Source organism: Lampris incognitus, chromosome 8, assembly GCF_029633865.1.
Source record: "Lampris incognitus isolate fLamInc1 chromosome 8, fLamInc1.hap2, whole genome shotgun sequence".
NCBI lineage: Eukaryota > Metazoa > Chordata > Actinopteri > Lampriformes > Lampridae > Lampris > Lampris incognitus.
Window position 1 is genome coordinate 53,921,273 of NC_079218.1, and position 22,073 is coordinate 53,943,345.

At 41.6% G+C, this 22,073-nt stretch overlaps 1 protein-coding gene across 1 annotated transcript in view; it reads right to left on the bottom strand.

Moving 5' to 3' along the window:
* Window positions 1-21,535, bottom strand: part of LOC130116604 (3-methyl-2-oxobutanoate dehydrogenase [lipoamide] kinase, mitochondrial-like) — a 103,347-nt gene extending 81,812 nt beyond the window's left edge. The window contains exon 1 of the mRNA XM_056284566.1: window positions 21,161-21,535. Coding sequence (XP_056140541.1) covers window positions 21,161-21,406 — 246 coding nt within the window. The 5' untranslated portion in view covers window positions 21,407-21,535. The remainder of the gene's footprint in view (window positions 1-21,160) is intronic.
* Window positions 21,536-22,073: the final 538 nt, after the last annotated feature.

The window sequence follows — 22,073 nt, forward strand, 5'->3', positions numbered from 1 at the left end:
GAGTGACTTGCGACATAAGGGTACCGGCAAGAATTTAAAAGAAGGTTTACAAAATGGTAGTGAGACCAGCTATGTTGCATGGTTTGGAGACAATAGGAATGATGAAAAGACAAAGAGGCAGAGTTGGAGGTGGCAGAGTTGAAGATGCTGAGATTTTCATTGGGAGTGATGAAGAAGGACAGGATTAGGAATGAGTATATTAGCGGAACAGCTGACATTGGACAGTTTGGAAACAAAGAAAGAGAGGCAAGACTGAGATGGTTTGGACATTGGACATATGCAGAGGAGAGATTCTGGGTATATTGGTAGATGGCGGTATCAGGCAAGAGGAAAAGATGAAGGCCAAAGAGGAGGTTTATGGATGTGGTGAGGGAGGACATGCAGGTGGCTGGCATGACAGAGGAAGATGCAAAGGACAGGAAGAGATGGAAACGGATGATCCACTGTGGCAACCCTAATGGGAGTAGCCAAAGGAAGTAGTAGTAGCAGTTTAAATGAGCATGAGTGTTTTATTCTGCCTATCATTTTCTCCAAGGAATTTTATATTCATTTATTTTATTTATTTAGTTTAATTCCCTTTTCTCTTTAGTCAACATCTGTTGTCTTAAATGTGCTCTGTAAATAAATTGCTGAGTTGATTTTGGCTATTTACATTATCACCATTTTACTCAAGCTACTTGGATTTTACTCAAGCTGGTTGTATCAAGATTTAGGTTGAAAAAGGGAAGTGCATGGTTGTGTAATTACACAGGGTGAGAGTTCATTTTGATTTTTTTCTAATCTCTAAAATTTTGCTGTTTCTTAGATGGCAAGTCCAAAAAGGCAGGCCCTGGTGAGGCAAAAGAGGCCCTGGACAGTATCAAAGTTGATGCCATAATGAGTATGTTATTTAGTGTATGTCTAGTTGTTCTTGGGTTGATGTCCCCAAGCACAGCTAAGGTGCCTGTATATTGGCAAGAATGTAGCAATAGATTCATGTATCATGACATAAGTTACATGATTCAATGGACCTCATTTGTTAGTTAAAGTCATGCTAAATCAAATGTGACCCAAAAACAAGTGAAATATCAATTCAGTGATACCATCAGTATTTATTAGTTTCATCTTTGGCGTATCAGTGTAACCAGATTTGCACGTGGGTAGGACGTGGTGTAGATTTGAGCGGACCCTTTCAACAATCCAAATAATCCCTTAATTTCAATAAAATTGTCAACATCCTCTTCAGTTTTAATTCACAATTGTTCGTGAACTAAAAAAAAAAAACTTCCTGGATTAATTATTTCTGTTTTAGATGTCTTAAAAGCCTGCTGCATGCATTGTATGAACATATTGTAACAAAAGAATTAACTCTAAAAAACATCAAAAATATGTCAAAGTAATTTATCTAATTAAACATTCATAACTAAAGGTAATTCTCCTCTGAATACTGTGCTGATTTGTGGCAATTTCTTTTTTTCCCTGCAGAGGCAGGACTCCAGACTAAATTATAGTTATTGTGGTTCAGTGCAGCATTTTTACAAAACTGTAAAACTAACATTTTGTGGTCAGAGTTTTAAACAGAGTCATGTGGAGTTTTATGCAGTTTGACGTAGTTTCTACTACTAGTTTACTGTTTTGAACATCATTATACTGGCTTTCACAGAATTAGTACAATAAAAAGTATTGCAAAGCTCAAATTTATCAATATTTTCTTAAAACCCCCTGGTTTCCCATGGTCCTGCAGTACATACTAGGGAGCAAATGTGCCATTGAGTACACAATCACGCGTTACAAATGCATACTGAAGACAGCATACATTTAGTGTGCTTGCTTCAGCAAAGTAGCACGCTGTACATTCTTGTCTTGCTGCATATGCAATAATCCAGGTAAGAAAATCAAAGAAGGTTGAATCAGTTCACCTGAACACAACGTTTATTGACATACTACATGTTTCATCACTCATCTAAGTGACATCTTCAGTCTAAACTGACTGCAGGTATCCCCACCCCTTTTTAACAATACAGTACAATACAGTGCCTAACAACCGAAACCAACGACGAGTTTCATGTGCAAATATGGGTGTGACCTCTTCCGGTGTGGGAAAATGGCGGCGCAAACTCACGTTTGCGGCGGCCTCGCCCAGTTCCAACTATGCAGTGTCTTTATCCAGGTCTACGTCTGCATCTGAGTTTTTTTGTCATCGTGTGAAGAATTATGTCTGTGATCATCGATTTCATTTGAGGGCTGGGTGAGCTGGCGTTGGATCAGCTGGGAGAGCTTGGTCTGTTGCGTCCTGTGGGCCGAGGGACCACAGCCCTACCTGGAGCTGTGCCCAAAAAGGAAACATCGAGGGTGGTCTGACAGGATGCGGAAGCAGGGCAGGCTAAGCTAACTGCTAGCCCATGCAGACCGGGGGTTCCGATAACACTGAGGGCGATCTGGTGGCGGCTTCGCCTAGCATCAACTGTGCAGTGTTTTGTCTGCGTCTGTGTTTGTATTGTCGTGTGGAGTGTGGGGGAGGTGTATCAAAGATGTCTGACTGGGAGAGCTTGGTCTGCTTTGTCTGGTGGGCCCAGGGACCACGGCCCCTGCCTGGAGCTGTGCCCGAAGAGGAAACACCGAGGGCGGTCTGACAGGACGTGGAAGTGGGGAAGGCTAAGCTAACTGATAGCCCATGCAGACCAGCAGTTCCAACATTCATCCTGGCTGGCATTCATCCTCTGGACAGTGAAATGAGATTTTTTTGGACTGTGTTACAAATTTACTGAATGGATTGTGTTGTTGACTGAGGGTTTGGTTTTTTTTTTTTTTTTTTTTTTTTTGCTTTGTTCTCTCCGTTTTTGTATGTTTTTGGCAGTGTCGTTTTGTTTTGGATATGTGTTTTTTGTCTTTTGTGTTGCACTGCTGTGGGCTGGGAGAAACAAAATTTCGTCGTATAATCTGTGATACAAAATTCTATCAATAGCAGTGTCCTGTTCTAACAGCTTCAGACAATCTTATCACTTTTGTCTTGTAGGCAGTGGTTACAACAAAGTTATGACATTACTTAGTGACATAAATACTTATTAGCCCCTGAAACGAGATCCAGGCAGTGACTACAAGAAAAAGGTGATAGATTGTCTGAAGCAGTTATAACAAGACAATCACTTTTTTCACTTTTTTTTCCACAAAAGCCAACAAACTAACACCAAATTTGAGCAAACCAAAATTTATAATCTTTGGGAATCCATCTACCAACTCAGACAAGAAACTCATGATAAATGATGTAGAAATCACAAAAGTACCTGAAATTAAATTTATCTGAGTATTAACAGACAAAAAATTAAGTTGGAAGCCACACATAAATTATATTAAAACTAGGTGTCCAGGTAGCGTAGCGGCCTATTCCGTTGCCTACCAACATGGGGCTTGCCGGTTCAAATCCCCGCGTTACCTCCGGCTTGGTCGGGCATCCCTACAGACACAATTGGCCGTAGCCGGATGTGGGTATGTGTCCTGGTCGCTGCACTAGCGCCTCCTCTGGTCAGTTGGGGCGCTTGTTCAGGGGGGGCGGGAATTGGGGGGAATAGCATGATTCTCTCATGCACTACGGCCCCTTGGCGAAACTCCTCACTGTCAAGTCAAGTCACGTCAAGTCAATTTTATTTGTATAGCCCAATATCACAAATTACAAAATTGCCTCAGTGGACTTAACAGCAACACAATATCCTGTTCTTAGACCCTCTCATCGGATAAGGAACAACTCCCTACAAAAACCCTTTAACAGAGAAAAAAATGGAAGAAACCTCAGGGAGAGCATCAGACGAGGGAGTTCTCTCCCAAGACGGACAACGTGCAATGGATGTTGTGTTTACACAACACAATATTGAAACAGGATAAACAGAATTATAATGAACTTATAAAATTTATGAAGAATATGATGCACAGGACGCCAAGCAGTCATCTGTCAGGTGAAAAGAAGTGGCTGGCGACTCCACATGTATCGGAGGAGGCAAGTGGTTGTCTGCAGTCCTCCCTGGATCGACAGAGGAGGTGAAGCAGTGACTGGGACAGCTCGGAAGAATGGGGTAATTTGCCAAGTACAATTGGGGAGAAAAAAATTATATTATAGCTAAAATATCCAATTCATTTGCAATACTGAACAAAGTCAAAGATCTACTAAATCAAGCTTCCCTATATGCATCGTACTATTCCCTCCATTCTCCCATACATTACCTACTGTGTGCAAGTGTGGCGGAACACATAAAAAACAAACACAGATCCAATCTTCAACCTCCAGAAAAGAGCTATACGAATTGTAAACAAAACAAAACAAGACAAAAAAAATTAAAAAAACAAAAACAAAAAACACATGCACTTTTTAGTGCATGTGTTTTATTTACTAAAAGCACTAAAATTTAAAGATCTGGTTGATTTTAAAACTATTCAAATTATATACAGAGTAATAAATAAACAACTATCTATTAGTATCCAAGAGTTGTTGCAACTGAGAGAAAGTAAACACAATATGAGAGGAACCTGTACATTCAAAAAAGGACAGATGCAAAACATCACTGCTACAACAAGGGAGCTGATTCATGGAACAACTACAATGATGAGCTGAAAACATGTGGAACTTCATCTGAGCTAAAAAGACTACAGAAACAAAATATTGAATGGTTATACGAGATAGACCAGTGACCAGTTTGGTTTTTTTTTAGGATCCAAATGGGTTGATTTGTTTGAGTCGACTGACACAGATATCACGGACACTGATGGCTGTAAATTGAACTTTCATTTTCTATTATGAATGCATGAATAGTATTAAGGGGGTAGGGCTAGAAAAGTTTTCAACTTTTCACCCCTTTTGAACAGGATCGGTATTATCCGAGTTGCTTATTTGTCGCTTGGATGTGCCGATGATTTTGTTTTGTTATCTTTAATATGTTCAATAAAATTGACTGATTGACTGACATAAGAAGGCTAAACTGTAATTTTTCTTCCTGGTGAACTCGATGTGGTTGTCCACAGAGTTAATGCGGTCGGTGAAATGTGTTACCTCCTGAGATTTAATTTTAACCCAGGTGTCATCCATAAATCTGAACCAATGGCTAGGTGGTGTCCCTGGATAGGAGCTCCATCTGGTATTTCTATACTAGATCGAACTCAATTTCCTCTCGGGGTATACCGATCCTGAAATCTGATTTATGATCCGCATATTTGATTTATCAAAGGTTTTATACTGGATGCCCTCACTGACATAACCCTCCCTGACATAACCCTCCTCATTTATCCGAGCTTGGTACTGGCACTAAGAATGCACTGGATTGTGCATCAAAACTTTTCATTTGGATTTTTTTACTCCTGATTTTAGCAAATTATTTTTTTGAAAAGAATTCAATACCTTCCAAATCAGTTACAAAACCCAAACTAGCACTACACATTAGAGGGCTCCCTTCTGGCCATAGTACTACTTTTAAATTTGGATTTTTTTTCCTCTATCTGATTTTGGTAAAATTTTATTGAGGAAAAAATTCAATAGATTCCATACTGGATAGAACAAACCAAAACCATCACTACAAATTGGAGGGTGCCCTTCTGGCCATACTACAACTTTTAAATTTGCAAAGTGTTCCTCAGTCTAATTTTGCTGAATTTATTTACGGGAAAAAAAATCAAATAGCTTCCAAACCACTTATAGGAGACAGCCCAAACCAGCACCACACATTAGAGGGTGCCCTCCTGGTCATACATCTTTTAAATTTGTGACTGTTCCTCGGTCTAATTTCGCTGAATTTTTTTAAGGAAAAAATTCAATAGCTGCCTAACCAGTTATAGGCGACAACCCAAACCAGGAGCACACATTAGAGGGCGCCCTACCGGCCATACTCCAACTTTTAAATTTGGATTTTTTTTCCTCCGTCTGATTTTGGTGAATTTGTTTTCTTTCTAACAGAAAATATTCAATACCTTCCAAGACAGTTATGAGAGACAACCCAAACCAGCACCACACATTTGAGGGCACCCTTCTGGCCATACTACAACTTTTAAATTTGGAAACTGCTCCTCGGTCTAATTTTACTAAATTGTTATACAGAAAAAAATCAATAGCTTCCATGTCGGTTATAGTAGACAATCCAAACCAGCACCAGACATTAGAGAGCGCCCTTCTGGCTATACTACAACTTTTGAGTTTGGAAACTGCTCCTCGATCTAATTTTGCTGAATTTTTTTTCAAGGAAAAAAATTAAATAGCTTTCAAACCATTTATAGGAGACAACCCAAACCAGCACCACACATTAAAGGGAGCCCTCCTGGCCACACTGCAACTTTTAAATTTGAAGTTTTTTTTAGATTTTATTTTGGTGAATTTTTTTGGGAAAAAATTCAATATCGTCCAAACCAGTTATAGGAGATAACTAAAAGCAGCATTACATATTAGAGGATGCCCTTCTGGACATACTACAATTTTTCATTTGGAAACTGTTCGTTTGCCTAATTTTGCTAAAAAACTTTTTTTTTTTTTTTACAGAAAAAAATTCAAGGTGTTCTCAATTATTAGGTGGAACATGTGAAAACTAGTACCACATAATAGATGGCTCCGTCCTGTCCATATTACAGCCTTAAAATAAAATGTAATCTACTGGCCATTATAATGGCCTACCGATCTTTCTACAAATCCTATGTTTGAAAGTGGACACAGAGGTTCTCTGCCAAGACGGTTATGGCACTAAGACCTACACTTTCACAGAGTCCAGTTTAACAGCTCAAAGGGTCCCCATACTAAAGTTTTTGTTTTGGGAAAATTCGACATGTTTATTGTGGTTCAAATTAATTCGAAATACAATTCAGGACTAGAAACTACCCAAAAGCATTCTGTGGAATTTTGCATTGTGGTGGTACTTTCGTCTGCTTCCATTAGGGGTCACCAAAGCGGATCATCCTTTTCCATCTCTTCCTGTCATCTGCGTCTTCCTCTGTCACACCAACCACCTGCATGTTCACCCTCCCTCACCACATCTATAAACCTCCTCTTTGGCCTTCTTCTTTTCCTCTTCCCTGGTAGCTCTACATTCAGCATCCTTCTCCCAATATACCCAGCATCTCTCCTCCACACATGTCAAAACCATCTCAATCTTGTCTTGCTTGTTTTGTCTCCAAACCGTCCAACCTGAGCTGTCCCTCTAATATAATCGTTCCTAATCCTGTCCTTCTTCGTCACTTCCAACAAAAATCTTAGCATCTTCAACTCTGCCACCTCCAGCTCCATCTCCTGTCTTTTCATCAGTGCCACTGTCTCCAAACCATACAACATAGCTGGTCTCATTATCTCTTTATCTTAACTATTGTTGGTATTGTTGCAAGTCACTCCTGACACTCTTCACCCGGCCTCCATTCTTTTCTTCGTCTTTCTTCTGCACTACCCATTAATTTGAACCATTGACCCCAAGTATTTAAACTCATCTACATTTGTCACCTCCACTCCTTGCATTCTCGCCATTCTGCTGACCTCACTCTCATTCACGCATATGTATTCCGTCTTGCTCCTACTGACTTTCATTCCTCTTCTCTCCAGTGCATACCTCTACCTCTCCCGTCTCTCCTCAACCTGCACCCTACTCTCGCTACAGATCACAATGTCATCCACAAACATCATAGTCCACAGAGACACCTGCCTGATCTTGTCCATCAAACTGTCCATTACCATTGCAAACAAGAAAGGGCTCAGAGCCAACCCTTGATATAATCCCACCTCCACCTTGAATCCATGTGTCATTCCAACCGCATACCTCATCACTTTAACACTGCCCTCATACATATCCTGCACCACTCCTACATACTTCACTGCCACTTCCAACTTCCTCATACAATACCACACCTCCTCTCTCGGCACCCTGTCATATGCCTGCTCTAAATCCACAAAGACACAATGTAACTCCTTCTGACATTCTCTATACTTCTGAATTAAGATTCTCAAAGCAAACATTTCATCTGTGGTGCTCTTTCGTGGCATGAAACCATACTGCTGCTCGCTAATCATCACCTCTCCTCTTAACCTAGCTTCTATTACTCTTTCCCATATATTCATGCTGTAGCTGATCAACTTTATACCTCTGTAGTTGTTACAGTTCTGCACATCGCCCTTGTTCTTGAAAATCGGTACCAGTATACTACTTCTCCACTCCTCAGGCATCCTCTCATTTTCCAAGACTTTGTTAAACAATCTAGTTAAAAACTCCACTGCCATCGCTCCTAAACACCTCCATGCTTCCACAGGTATGACATCAGGACCAACCGCCTTTTCACTCTTCATCGTCTTCATAGCTGCCCTCACTTCAAAGAGGATGAAGAGTGGAAAGGCAGTTGGTCCAGATGACATACATGTGGAGGCATGGAAGAATTAGGGTTATTATTATTAATCAATGTTAATGTGAAATTCAATGGCTGGTGCCCCGTTGTTGGAGCCCATCTTTATCCACCTCTGAGGTATGCAACTTAGAATGGTGTAGTCATGTTTTGATAGCTAACACCTCTTCTAGAAGGCTATTAAAATTGACAAATGTTATTGTTATTTATTTCAATCACCCCCGATCTATAATGGTGAGTGATACTGCCTGAATACCTTGGCCTGTGCCCTACACAAACTAAGAAATTGTTCTGGCTAAGGTACACAGTTATCCAATTACAGTGGGATACTCTCATCTCAGCTAGTGGATTGTCTACATGGTATGTCACAGTGAACCAGCTGAGAAAGAATATGAGCAACTGCTCACAGAACCTTCTGTAGTATTTGTTCTGCAGCCTTGGCATGTTGAAAATAGTGATTTCCCCTAAATACAGTTGCAATCAAAATTATTCAACCCCCATTGCATATTAGGTTTATTGGCAAAATGTACAATTTTTCAGCTGTTTGCAATAAGCAAATTACACAATAACAGTTTAAATAGTTCAATAAAACTAATATTACAAGGGTTTTATCCAAATTCAACACAAAATGTTACTTTTAATGACTACTGCAGTCTCAAAATTATTCAACCCCCTGAATAGAATCCCTCATAAGAGCACACATTTGCAAATCAGGTGTTGTCTCAAGCACATCTGATGCAACTAATCAAGGGCTTCACTGGTTGCATCAGGTGTGCTTGAGATAGAACACAACACATACCTGAACTGGCTAGGGGTTTGATGACGGTGATGTTTGATTACATGTTAGAAATATGGCTAAGTCAAGAGAATTGTCCAAAACGTTAAGAGATGAGATCATTGCCTTGCATAAACAAGGAAAAGGATACAAAAAGATAGCAAAGGCACTGACTGTTCCTAGAGATACAGTTGGAAGCATAGTTCGCAAGTTCAAAGTTAAAGAAACAGTGGCTACACTACCTGGACATGGCAGAAAGAGGAAGCTATCAATGGCTACCACCAGATTCCTGAGGAGGCAGGTGGACAAAAACCCTCGAGTGACTGCAAAAGACCTGCAGCGAGACTTGGTGGCAGCAGGCACTGAGGTTGCAGTTTGCACAGTAAGGCGCATACTAAACGCTGAAGGGTTCCATGCCTGAACTCCAAAACGTACACCACTACTGACCCAAAAGCACAAGAAAAGTCGGCTCCAATATGCTCAAAACCATATAAATAAGCCAAATAGGTTTTGGGACTCTGTTCTGTGGAGCATGAAACAAAACTGGAACTTTTCGGGCCTATGGATCAGCGGTACGTCTGGAGGAGGAAGAATGAAGCATACGCTGAAAAGAACACCCTGCCAACAGTGAAGCATGGCGGTGGCTCGGTGATGCTCTGGGGCTGCTTTGCTTCCTCTGGCACTGGAAACCTGCAGTGTGTGGAGGGCAAGATGGATTCAATCAAGTATCAGGAAATCCCAGGAGAAAACATCATGCCATCTGTGAGGAAGCTGAAGCTTGGGCGTCATTGGACTTTGCAACAGGACAATGATCCCAAGCATACCTCAAAGTCCACCAAGGCTTGGTTACAGAAGAAGTCCTGGAAGATTCTAGAGTGGCCGTCACAGTCGCCTGACTTGAACCCCATAAAAACCTCTGGTGGTATTGGAAGAAGGCGGTTGCAGCACGCAAACCCAAGAATATTAGTGAATTGGATGCCATTGCCCATGAGGAATGGGCTGAGATTCCTCAGGAACGCTGCCAGAAGCTGGTGTCTGGCTATGCATCATCTTTGCAGCAGGTCATAACAGCAAAAGGGTGCTCTACACTAAGTACTAAAGACGCTTGTCATGAAGGGGTTGAATAATTTTGAGACTGCAGTAGTCATTAAAAGTGGCATTTTGTGTTGAATTTGGAGAAACCACTTACAACATTAGTGTTGAGCTGTTTAAATTGTTCTTGTTTGATTTATTAATTGCAAACAACTGACAAGTTTGTAAATTTTGCCAATAAACCTAATTTGCAGTGGGGTTGAATAATTTTGATTGCAAATGTAGTATATGTTCCCATGAAAAAGCATCCATCCATCCATCAATTATCTGAACCGCTTATCCTGCTCTGAAGGTCACAGGGATGCTGGAGCCTATCCCAGCAGTCATTGGGCGGCAGGCGGGGAGACACCCTGGATAGGCCGCCAGGCCATCACACAGGGCCCACACACACACACACACACACATCTAGGGGCAATTTAGTATGGCCGATTCACCTGACCTACATGTCTTTGGACTGTGGAAGGAAACCCACGCAGACACGGGAAGAACATGCAAACTCTACACAGAGGATGACCTGAGTTGACCCCCAAGTGTGGACTACCCTGGGGCTTGAACCCAGGACCTTCTTGCTGTGAGGCGACCGCGCTAACGACTGCGCCACAAAATAACATGAAAAAGCACTTACTCCTTAAAATATTTAAGTGTTTATTGGAAAAAAATTTACACATTGAACATTTTAAACTGTCAACAAAATAAAGAATTTATGAACCCCAAAAAAATTACATTAAAAAAAAACTATTTACATATTACTAGGAATTCACAATCATTTTTCACTTGCTGCAAAGCACAATACCAATTAGTATCCTCACCAGGAAGTGCTTCTGTTGCCATTCCTAGATGGCACACCTCACATTGAATCTAAATAGAGATAGGGTACATTTTACTTAAAAAATGTACATAGCATCTGTGAAATTCAGATAATTGATCAAGGTTTTACTGGCTGCTAATTACTGTGTGCCTCTCATGATACGTCAAGGTTTTAAAGTACTGCTTACCCAGATGGAGTTTACAGTTCTAGAGAGGTCCTCACTTCCACAGAATCCACAGTATGCATCCTTTGACACTAAAAGTTAATTATAAAGTACCTTACCATGTTCACATCGACTTCATGTTTGTGTTGACCATTCGATATATCTCTAAAATAACAGTCATTGAACCATCTTTTTGAAAATACCTGATCCTTGGAGACTGTCTTCAGCCATGTCACTCCTGATGTGCTTTATTTATCCTCGAGGGATCAATGTCAAAGTTACTGGGAGTACAAGGAAATTTCTACACTGCCATCTATGTGATCTGTGAGGAAACATAAAAAAACATGAACATCACCATAAACAGAAGAATCATCCCAATAATGACTTTGTAGTAATGTGCATTGCAAGACATGCATGCAGAGGGACATTAACTTTACTTGCATCACAAAGACCCCACAGCCTGAGCCATCTTTTTGGTATGGGTAATTGTGCAGGTTTCCAATTTATTTTCACCCATTCTTCCTTTCCAAGCCAGTTGTGGCACATTCTGAAGTACTGCCTCTGTTGATGGGGGAAAAGGGATGGTTGTTTTTATATTTTCTTCTGTCTATAACCAGTTTATCATTTCATTTTAAATATTTTATACCTATATTTGAATTATGAAGCTGTTTGTAGTACTGGTGAATGTACATCATTCACTACCCAAATCTACATGCTACCTGTTTGGACTTCTCCGCTCCATTGGTTCCTCGCTGAGGGTCGACAACAAAAATGGTATTTAAAAGGGCATAGAGATACTAGGAGATAAAAAGAACAAAAGATCCATTTCCTCATACGAATCAAGACAGATTTTGATCTCTGCAGAACACTTCTTTATAAAAGTTCCCTATGCTTATGACTGCACGCTATAAGAAGCTGGAAAGATAAATAAAGTCAAGAAGTATTAATCTAGTATTAATGTATTATCAAACCTAATTTTGTATAGTATAACAGCAGTGTCATGCACAAGATACTAGTACTAGGCCACCAGCCATTCCCCCCGTAACCTTCCAATGACAACCCGCTGAAGCTAAACTTGGATGGGCTTGGGAGATCCCTGAGAAAACTCATTTGCTGCTGGGGGAGATATTGGTGGGCCAGTAGGTGGCACCCTTCCCTGTGCACCAAAGAGAAATAAGAGTGTTAATACTATGCAGCAGAAGGTGCTGTCCTAAAGATGAAATGCTGACTCGCAGTTGTCATTGAGGATCCTGATTCCCTAGTCAAACTCTCATAAAAAATGGATGCTCCCCATGAGGAATCGAAAAAACCCTGTATATCTGATTTTCTGTATAATATCTTACAACAGTATGGTGACTCCCCTGGTTGTTACTGCACAAAGTACTGTGTTTTCAGTGGCCCTACCCGGTTAAATGAAGTATTTAAAAAATATAACCTTTTAATGGTTTAATTGTTAATAATTTGGACTTGCCACAAACCTCCAGTCAAAATTACTTATATTACAAAGGTGACTGTGCCATCATAACCATCAAAGTTGAGCTGTTAGAGGACATATTGAAAAGAAATATCTACAATAGACTATTGTTTGGCCAATGACCAAAACATGTATAAAGCATCACTAATGTCTTTAGATATGCTCAATAATCCAGGTAAGGAAATCGAAGAAAGGTGAATCGGTTCATCTGGACACAACATTTATTGAGAGAGAAGTTTCATCACTCGTCTAAGTGACCTCTTCAGTCTCAACTGACTGCAGGTATCCCCACCCTTATAAACAATACGGTGACTGCAGGTATCCCCACCCTTATAAACAATACAGTGGCATAACGACTGAAACCAACGACCAGTATCATATGCAAATTGCCGTGACCATTAACTAGAGTTACAATGGCCATGTGTACTATTCACAGAGGATTGGGGAATGTTTGCAATCACAGCATTGGAAGATGGTGACTGATGTACTCTTAGCCCGCCCCCCTGCCCCCCCTCCCGGTTCAGGCATGGTCGTTCCCTCTTCACATAGATGGCCTCTTTGACTCACCGTTCAAACCAGTGCTCCTCCCTATCAAGGATGTGCACATCCTCATCCTTGAAAGAGTGGCCACTGGCCTGCAGATGGGTGTAGACTGCGTAGTCCTGACCTGACGTGTTAGCTCTCCTGTGTTGTGCAATCCTCTTGGCCAGTGTCTGTTTAGTTTCCCTGATGTACAAGTCACGGCAATCCTCCTGGCACTTAACAGCATATACTGCATTGCTCTGTTTGTGCAGATCCTTGTGGCGAACCAATTTCTGGTGCAGTGCGTTTTGGGGTTTGAAAGCAACTGAGACGTGGTGTTTGGAAAATACGCGTCTCAACTGTTCCGACACTCCCATCACATATGGAATCACCACTGGTTTACGCTTAGGCAGCTGTTGTCCTTCTCCTCTCTTCGATTGGCTGGTACACTGTTTGGGCATCTTCCTGGCTTTGACAAATGCCCAGTTAGGATAACTACATTTAACCAGGGCCTGTTTAATGTGGGATTTCTCCCCTTCCCCAGCTGCTGTGCCGGTGGGGACGCTGTCAGCTCTGTGGTATAGTGTCCTGATGACTCCTAGTTTGTGCTCCTGTGGATGATGAGAATCAAACCTTACGTCCATCCATTTTCTGAACCGCCTATCCTGCTCTCAGGGTCGCGGGGATGCTGGAGCCTATCCCAGCAGTCATTGGGCGGCAGGCGGGGAGACACCCTGGTAAGGCCGCCAGACTGTCACACAGGGCTGACATGCACACACACACACACACACACACACACACACACACACACACACACACACACACACACACACACACACACACACACACAAATTCATACCTAGGGACAATTTAGTATGGACGATTCACCTGACTTACATGTCTTTGGACTGTGGGAGAAAACCGGAGCCCCCGGAGGAAACCCACGCAGACACGGGAAGAACATGCAAACTCCACTCAGGACGACCCGGGATGACCCCCAAGGTTGGACTTCCCCGGGGCTTGAACCCAGGACCTTCTTACTGTGAGGCGACCGCGCTAACCACTGCACCACCGTGCCGCCCTCAAACCTTAAGTACTGATCTGTATGTGTTGGTTTACGGTAAACATCAACAATCAAATGTCCCCCCCATCACCAATTACAATTTCACAGTCTAAGAAGGCTAACCTGTCATTTTTCACATCCTCCCTGGTGAACTTGATGTTGCTGTCCATACAGTTAATGTGGTCGGTGAAATGTGGTACATACTGAGATTTAATTTTAACCAAGGTGTCATCCACAAATCTGAACCAATGGCTATGTGGTGTCCCTGGATAGGACATCAGAGCCCTCTTTTCCACTTCCTCCACATACAAGTTGGCCACTCCAGGTGAGACTGGGGAACCCATAGCACACCCATGGCTCTGTATAGTACATGGACTGAAGACACAGCTTCAGGAGCAGACACACTTGGTCAGTGTTAAGAGTGGTCCTGTTGCTAAGGGTGGGGTCGTGTTGTAATTTCATACGGACTACCTCCACTGCGTCATCAACAGGAACGCACGTGAAGTGAGACGTATGGTCACGGCAATTTGCATATGAAAACGATCGATTGTTTCGGTCGTTATGCCACTGTATTGTTTATAAGGGTGGCGATACCTGCAGTCAGTTTAGACTGGAGAGGTCACTTAGACGAGTGATAAAACGTTTCAATAAACACTGTGCTTATTTCATTGCATTTTAGTAATGGTACCAAGAAAGGTACTTCTACGACCTGTTGACATGATCACTTCAATCAACATATTATTAATCGATATACTGCACACTTTTGTTATATATGTTCATTACCACCAATCCTGCAGTCCTTACAGATCAATAGTAGTTTATATTCCTTTACAGTTGTACTCACATTTCTCCGTCCTTGATTCAGTAGGAGGAGATGGCAAGTGGTTTCTTTAGCAGCCAGCGCGGCTGGGCTGTAACATTCTAGTGCCTTAAAAAAAGATGACAATGCATGAAGACCCTAATTATACGTAAGTTTAGGGAAACATGGCGACAAAAGATACCTGCAATTAATAAAACAGATGTGAACATTTTGTACGATGGAAGGTTTATGCAAAAAGTGCTATTGATAATGGTGTGTCTTAACTCAAACAACAGTCATTCTTGACTGACTATCCAGTCAAAGCCATTCTATAGTCTGCATTCATTTTCATTTTTAACTGTGCGATAGAAAAGTAGTAACAATGAAACATTTGTTGAAGAGCTTACTTTACCAAATAGCCACTCATCAGGCTTCAAGGACTGAAAATCACAGTGACACAAAGTGATATTTAATTTCTGAGATGTGGATCTAATGACTGCCACAACCATGTCACGTGGTTCTCCTTTCCAAAGGCTGCCCACCTATAATGACATGACCAATAGCGGAGTGATCAGTGAATTTCATATTTGATCAGTACAGAGCCGACTGACCATCTTCTTTTAATGATCAGTGTAATAACTGCTGTGGTACTTACCTCTGAAGGAGAGTGGTAGTCATCTCTTGTGGACTGATCTTTGCCGCTCTCCACATTTGAGTCACTGTCATCAGTTGTCACAGCTAGCCTTCTTTCTTTTTTTGGGGGGAACAGGAACACTGCGGCACTGTGTAAAATTTGGACTCGGATCTTGGGGGTTTTGCTCCCTCCCGCTTGACCTCACGAGACTGGCTGATGTTGTGGTTGTAAAGGTTTTAGGAACAGCTGTTCAGAGGTTCCTGTGGATGATGTACTCTGTGTACCTCCACAGCATGGAGCCATACACTGCCCTGATGAAGGTTCGTGCTCCGAGTCTGGTTTGTTTTTGAAGAATGGACTGACAATTCCAAACCATTTCTCCATGCGGCAGTTTATATCTCTTCTTTTGCTGGGTTCACGAATGTTTCCCTCCGTCTCTAGAGGCGTATCTTCTCAAATCACCTAGCAACAAGCCACTCAAAAGTGGTAAGATAACCCCCTCAAAAAAAAAAAAATCCAAATTTAAAAGTTATAGTATGGCCAAAAGGGCACCCTCTACCGTGTGGTGCTGGTTTGGGTTGTCTCCTATAACCGGTTTGGAAGCGACTAAAAAATAAAAAAATTCCCCAAAATCAGAAAGAGGCAGAAATCTAGGGATGCACCGATACTACGTTTTTTCAGACCAAATACAAGTATTTCATTTTGGGTATTTGCCGATACAGAGTACCAGGTACTTAATAATGTCATTACAGCTCTAACAATAACTTTGAAAACATGTTTTATTTTCATCAGATGTTACTAACTTTCTGACTGTAACAAATTAAATATACAATATTGTAATGTGCATGGATAAGTAGACATGTTGGTCCTTGACTAATGGGTCTGACCCTTTAGTCGAGCAGTTAGCGATGTCTCCCGCGGTGCGGGCGATACAGGTTCGCGTCCCAGCCGCGGCAGTTCCTGTGGTTGCCCCCCGAATTCACTACATTGGTGTCAGAAGTGGGATGGGGCGACCGTAAGGCCATCGGAAGTGTATGCCCCCTAAGGGGTGAAGGAGCTGATATGCTTAAGCGTGGGGACGCACTTCCCAAAGGAGGGGGATAGTGTAACGTGCATGGATAAGTAGACACACTGGCCGCTGGCTGGCGGGTCTGACCCTTCAGTCGAGCGGTCAGCGATGTCAGATACGGGTTCGCGTCCCGGCTGCGGCAGTTCCTGTGGTTGCCCCCCGAATTCGCTACAATATGATGCTCTTGCTGACATTTTCAACATTCAACTTTGTGTTTTTCTGAACAAGCATGGCGCTGCCACACATTTCACTTAAACGTAACCTGTAACACATTCAGTGGATTTCAGTATAACATACAACTGTAGCAGAACAACTGAAATATGTCATCATACGTTAGTGCTATCTGTGAGGACTAACCTTTAAAATATACCAGGCATGGAGGCGGCGCATCACTTAGGCAGGGAAAGGCCGAGCCGTTTTTTTTGTTTTTTGGTCACCTGCAACACCAACTGTGACTGTGTTGCATGTGGTTGTGTGCCAGTCATGTTTTCTGCTTCACTGTGGGCATTATTGAGGTTTTGCCAAGTTATAATGCAGTTGCTTTTGCAGGACTTGGAAGCATAGGCTATATAACTAGTACTCAATTCATCAACTAGATTGTTTTAATGACAGGATTATGGATACACATGATTTGACAAATTTGTTTTAATGTGGGGCGGCACGGTGGTGCAGTGGTTAGCGCAATCACCTCACAGCAAGAAGGTCCTGGGTTCAAGACCCGGGAAGTCTAACCTTGGGGGTTGTCCCGGGTCATCCTCTGTGTGGAGTTTGCATGTTCTCCCCGTGTCTGTGTGGTTTTCCTCCGGGTGCTCCGGTTTCCTCCCACAGTCCAAAGACATGTAGGTCAGGTGAATCAGCCATACTAAATTGCCCCTTGGTATGAATGTGTGTGTGTGTGTGTGTGTATGTGTATGTGTGTGTGTCGGCCCCTGTCCAGGGTGTCTTCCCACCTGCCGCCCAATGACTGCTGGGATAGGCTCCAGCATCCCCGTGACCCTGAGAGCCGGATAAGCGGTTTGGATAATGGATGGATGGATTTTAATGGGCAATGAAAAAAAACCCCACAAGGTTGCATCACTGAGTCACATTGCCTCTGGTACAATGGGGTATTTATTTTAAGCATTTTTAAACTGATTGTACTCGTTTTCTTAGACAGTTCTATGTAGTTTTTACCTATTGAAGCAGAAGAGAAGCAGAAAACACAGCTGACCTGCAACCACAGCATACATTCAGTTGATGTAGCAGGTAAAAAAAAAAAAAAAAAAATGCTTCGCCCCACCCACATGACACACCACATCCATGCTTGGGCTGTCCACACTCAAGTTACACCTGCTTGTAACTGTCATGTCTCGCCCCGATTGGACAAATGACACATCGACGTGTTTGCCTGCTTCTCAGCCGTCACTCTGCATCATCTCTCTGGCTCCCTCTCCTTATCTTCACGTACAAATGGCGAAAAAAAGCATCACTTACTTTTCATGATTTCTGCTGGAATTTTTCTAGTCAGGTATCAGGTACAGTTGTATTGGAGTAGTTTTACGAGTACGAGTATAAGTAGATGAGGACAGTATTGGACCGATACGCGACACTGGTATCGGTACATCCCTGAAAAAAATTCCAACTTTAAAAGTTGTATAATGACCAGAAAGGCGCCCTCTAATGTGTGGTACTGGTTTGGGTTGACTCCTATGGCCGGTGTGGAAGCTATTGAATTGTTTTCCTTAAAAAAGTTTCAGCAAAATTAGACCAAGGAACAGTTTCCAAATTTAAAATTTGTAGTATGACCAGAAGGATACCCGCTAATGTTTGGTGCTGGTTTGGGTTATCTCCTATAACCAGTTTGGAAGCTATTCAACTTTTTCTGTAAAAGAAATTCAGCAAAATCAGACAGAGGAAATAAAAATAAAAATTTAAAATTTGCAGTATGGCCAGAAGGGTGCTCTCTAATATGGGGTGCCAGTTTTGGTCGACTCCCATAACCAGTTTGGAATCTATTGAATTTTTTTTGTAAAAAAAAAAAATCTGTAAAATTAGATTGAGGAAGTTTCCAAATTCAAAACTTGTAGTATGGCCAGTTGGGTTCTCTTATATGAGATGTTGGTTTGGGTTGTCTCCTATGACTGGTTTGAAAGCTAGCGGCTTGGATAATGGATGGAGAAGAAAAAAAAGCAGCGAAATTAGACTGAGGAACACTTTACAATTCATAAATTGTAATATGGCCAGCAGGGTGGCCTCTAATGTGTGGTGCTGTTTCGGGTTGTCCCTGTAACCTGTTTGGTAGCTACTGAAATTTTTCCTTAAATTTTTTTCATGAAAAATCAGAGGAACCCCCCCCCCCAAAAAAAATTTAAACATTATAGTATGGCCAGAGGGGCATCCTCTAATGTGTGGTACTGGTTCAGCTTTTCTCCTATAACTGGTTTGGAAACTATTGAATATTTTTTTTTCTGTAAAAAAAAAAATCACCAAAATTAATCATCATAGACGGAATTGTATTGCAATTTTTTTCTTGATTAAATTAGTTCAAGTTTAAATTTTCAAATCTGAAAGTTGGAATATTCCCAGTAGCGGTGTTAGTTCTCATAGTATTCACCTCATTTAACAAGCTATATGTGGTGTTGGGTTTTTTTTATTCGACCTAATTGATACCAAAACAAGATGACTTTTTCTAAAAGCTGTTTTTATAACATAAACTAAATGAAACAGAAGGTACAGTTCCCCTTTTCCTAAAATAAATTAATAAATAGACGTTAAATTTCCTAACCTAAAAGCTTTAGTATTGCCTTCATTAGATTATTGGACAGTGGAGTGAGTTTAAGAGACATTATTCACATTAACCGGAAGCTTAAAACACTAGAAAACGACCAAGAGTCATTATTGGCCATTTTGGATTTTCAAAATTTAACAACTTTGTCGGGGGGTGGGGGGATACAGACCTGCCGCTCCCTGAAATCTCCTAAAACTGCATATATCTGCATTAAAATGAGTTTGAGATCAATAGCAAAAAAAAAAAAAATTACGATAAGCCTACCCCAACCCTACCTAAAACGACCATGGACGGTCAACATGACCGTCTCGTAATCGTGCGCGTCATGTCACCATTTATGACGTGTTTTGGTCGCATCATTTCCTCCGAGAAGTTCATAGCTCTGTCCTAAAAAAAAACTCCAAAAAACTAGCGTTCCCCATTGCAGAGAAGTAGTCTTTTAGATTTTTGATTATTGCCAACATGTCTGGTTACAGACGCACCATGACTACAACCGACCCGTTGCAGTATTTACAGGCGTTGGGACAGCGGCCATTTTAAATTGTTTGAAAAATAGTATTAAAAATTGTTAAAATGTTAATTTCGGTGTCAGTTAGTTTCTTAACAGACGTACTAACATATGTAATGCATTGATATCTCATCCAAGTGTTTATCTTGACAGAATATAGAGTTTAAAAACTATGGCGGTCAAAATGACCACCCACGGTCGTTCTAGTATTACGTTCCGGTCGTTGTTTGGGACTGTTTCAATATTTACTTTAAATTATTTTCTTTTCTTTTCCATTTCACGCCTTGTTACGTTTGTGAGACTAGCAATATGTGTTTTCCATTTCGTTTTTCAGGTAATAGTTTTACTTTTTCAATTTTGCTATTCAAGTTCGACCATGTCTCTGCAGTTTAAATTGTCTAAAAATAGTTTGGTAGTTGTTAAAATGTTAATTTTGGTGTCAGTTTCATAACAGACATACTAACATGTGCAATGCATTAATATCTCAACTTGGGTATCTATCTTGACAGAATATAGAGTTTAAAAACCGGTGGTCATTTTGACCGCCCATTGTCGTTTTATGTAGGAGTGAAATCCGGAATTTTCCATGTATTACATTTCTTGTCACTTGTTGACGGTCCCTAAAAACTCAGCGCGATGACACAGTGCTATAGAGATCAATGTGATTTCCAAAGTTAAAACCATAAGTATTTATGGAGGAGAAAGAAGCTGTAGTTGACTGTCTACAATGCCAGGTTTGAGAATTTAGTGCTGTTATTTTATTTGGAGTTTTCGGTCGTGAGCTACTGAAGCTCGAAGTCAGAACATCCCAATATAAAACGAACTATACCGCAGTAATCCAAAACTACGCTACCGTTTCTGTGCGTTCCACCTCTTTGATTGTGTGTCCTTCAACAATAAAGCTACATAACCTCTCATTATAGAGACGCTGACAGAACCGACAACTGACAGAAGCTTCGCAAACGTAAAGATCCATTTAATTTGTCCGAGTTCCGCCAACGTTAGCTAAAATGAAGGCCTTGTTGGTTGAGATTTTGCAAGCTATGCTCCGAAATCCAATGCGACATCCCCATCACCCGTTAGCGAGCTAATGGCTAGCAATATCCACTTGCAAGCTACAGCTAGCTAGCCAGCCGCTACAGCAGAACGTCAGCTGCTTACCTTCTCTGCAGACGCGTCGATCGCAGACTGGTTGTAAAACGACGTGACAGTCTTGGACCTCTCTCGTGCTAGTTCAGAATATCCCTGCATCGAAGACGTGGAACGAAGCCTCTTGCTCTCCGTCTTCAACATCGGCGCGACCGCTTTCGTCAAGCGTGCCAGCAGGAGCCTGCTCACCCTGGAGCTAGCCCTGGACGAACCACAGCCCAGCATCTCCAGTGCCGTCCCTGCCACGCCGCCACGCATCTGAGGACAGCTCTTATGAGAACAGGGCGCCCTGTTCCGTACGAGTCCTGGACAGAACGGCTACTACCGTGCCATTAAGCTCCGATGTAAATGTGCACACGGGCACGTATTGGGGTGAGACATACAGAGGGTACGGAGAGGTCTTTATGCGTATTGACCAGTAGTGAGGAGAGCTCGTGTGAAGGCACGATGCTTCAGCCAATCACTGAATTAAGAGGCGGAGACGGAAGCGGTGCCCCGCCCGCTGATTAACTGTTTTAAAACAGTGAAACAATACCGTGACACTGTGGGAATACCACAATGATAAAAAATGAATTAATAAAGAAAACTAGAAAAATGCTTTTCCACAGAAAAAAGCGTGTGAATGCTGAGCTGCAGAAAGAAATCGCGAAAGCATTCCTGAAAATGAATAAATAGGAAAAGTCAGAAAGTCACTAGCCTACCCGAAATACCTGGAAAATGAAATGTGAAATGGCTGAATATTTTAAAAGTTTTAAAGGTATAAGAAATTGAAAAATTTGCCATAATGTGCTAAATACATAAATAGTTTGATTGTTGAATGGTTTCTGTAGTTTAAAGTATGAACAAGTGGAAGTGGTGCCACTAATAAAGAACTGCAAAGCAATAGTGTGAATGCCCAGCATTCACACTAATTAGGCTGGCAGTT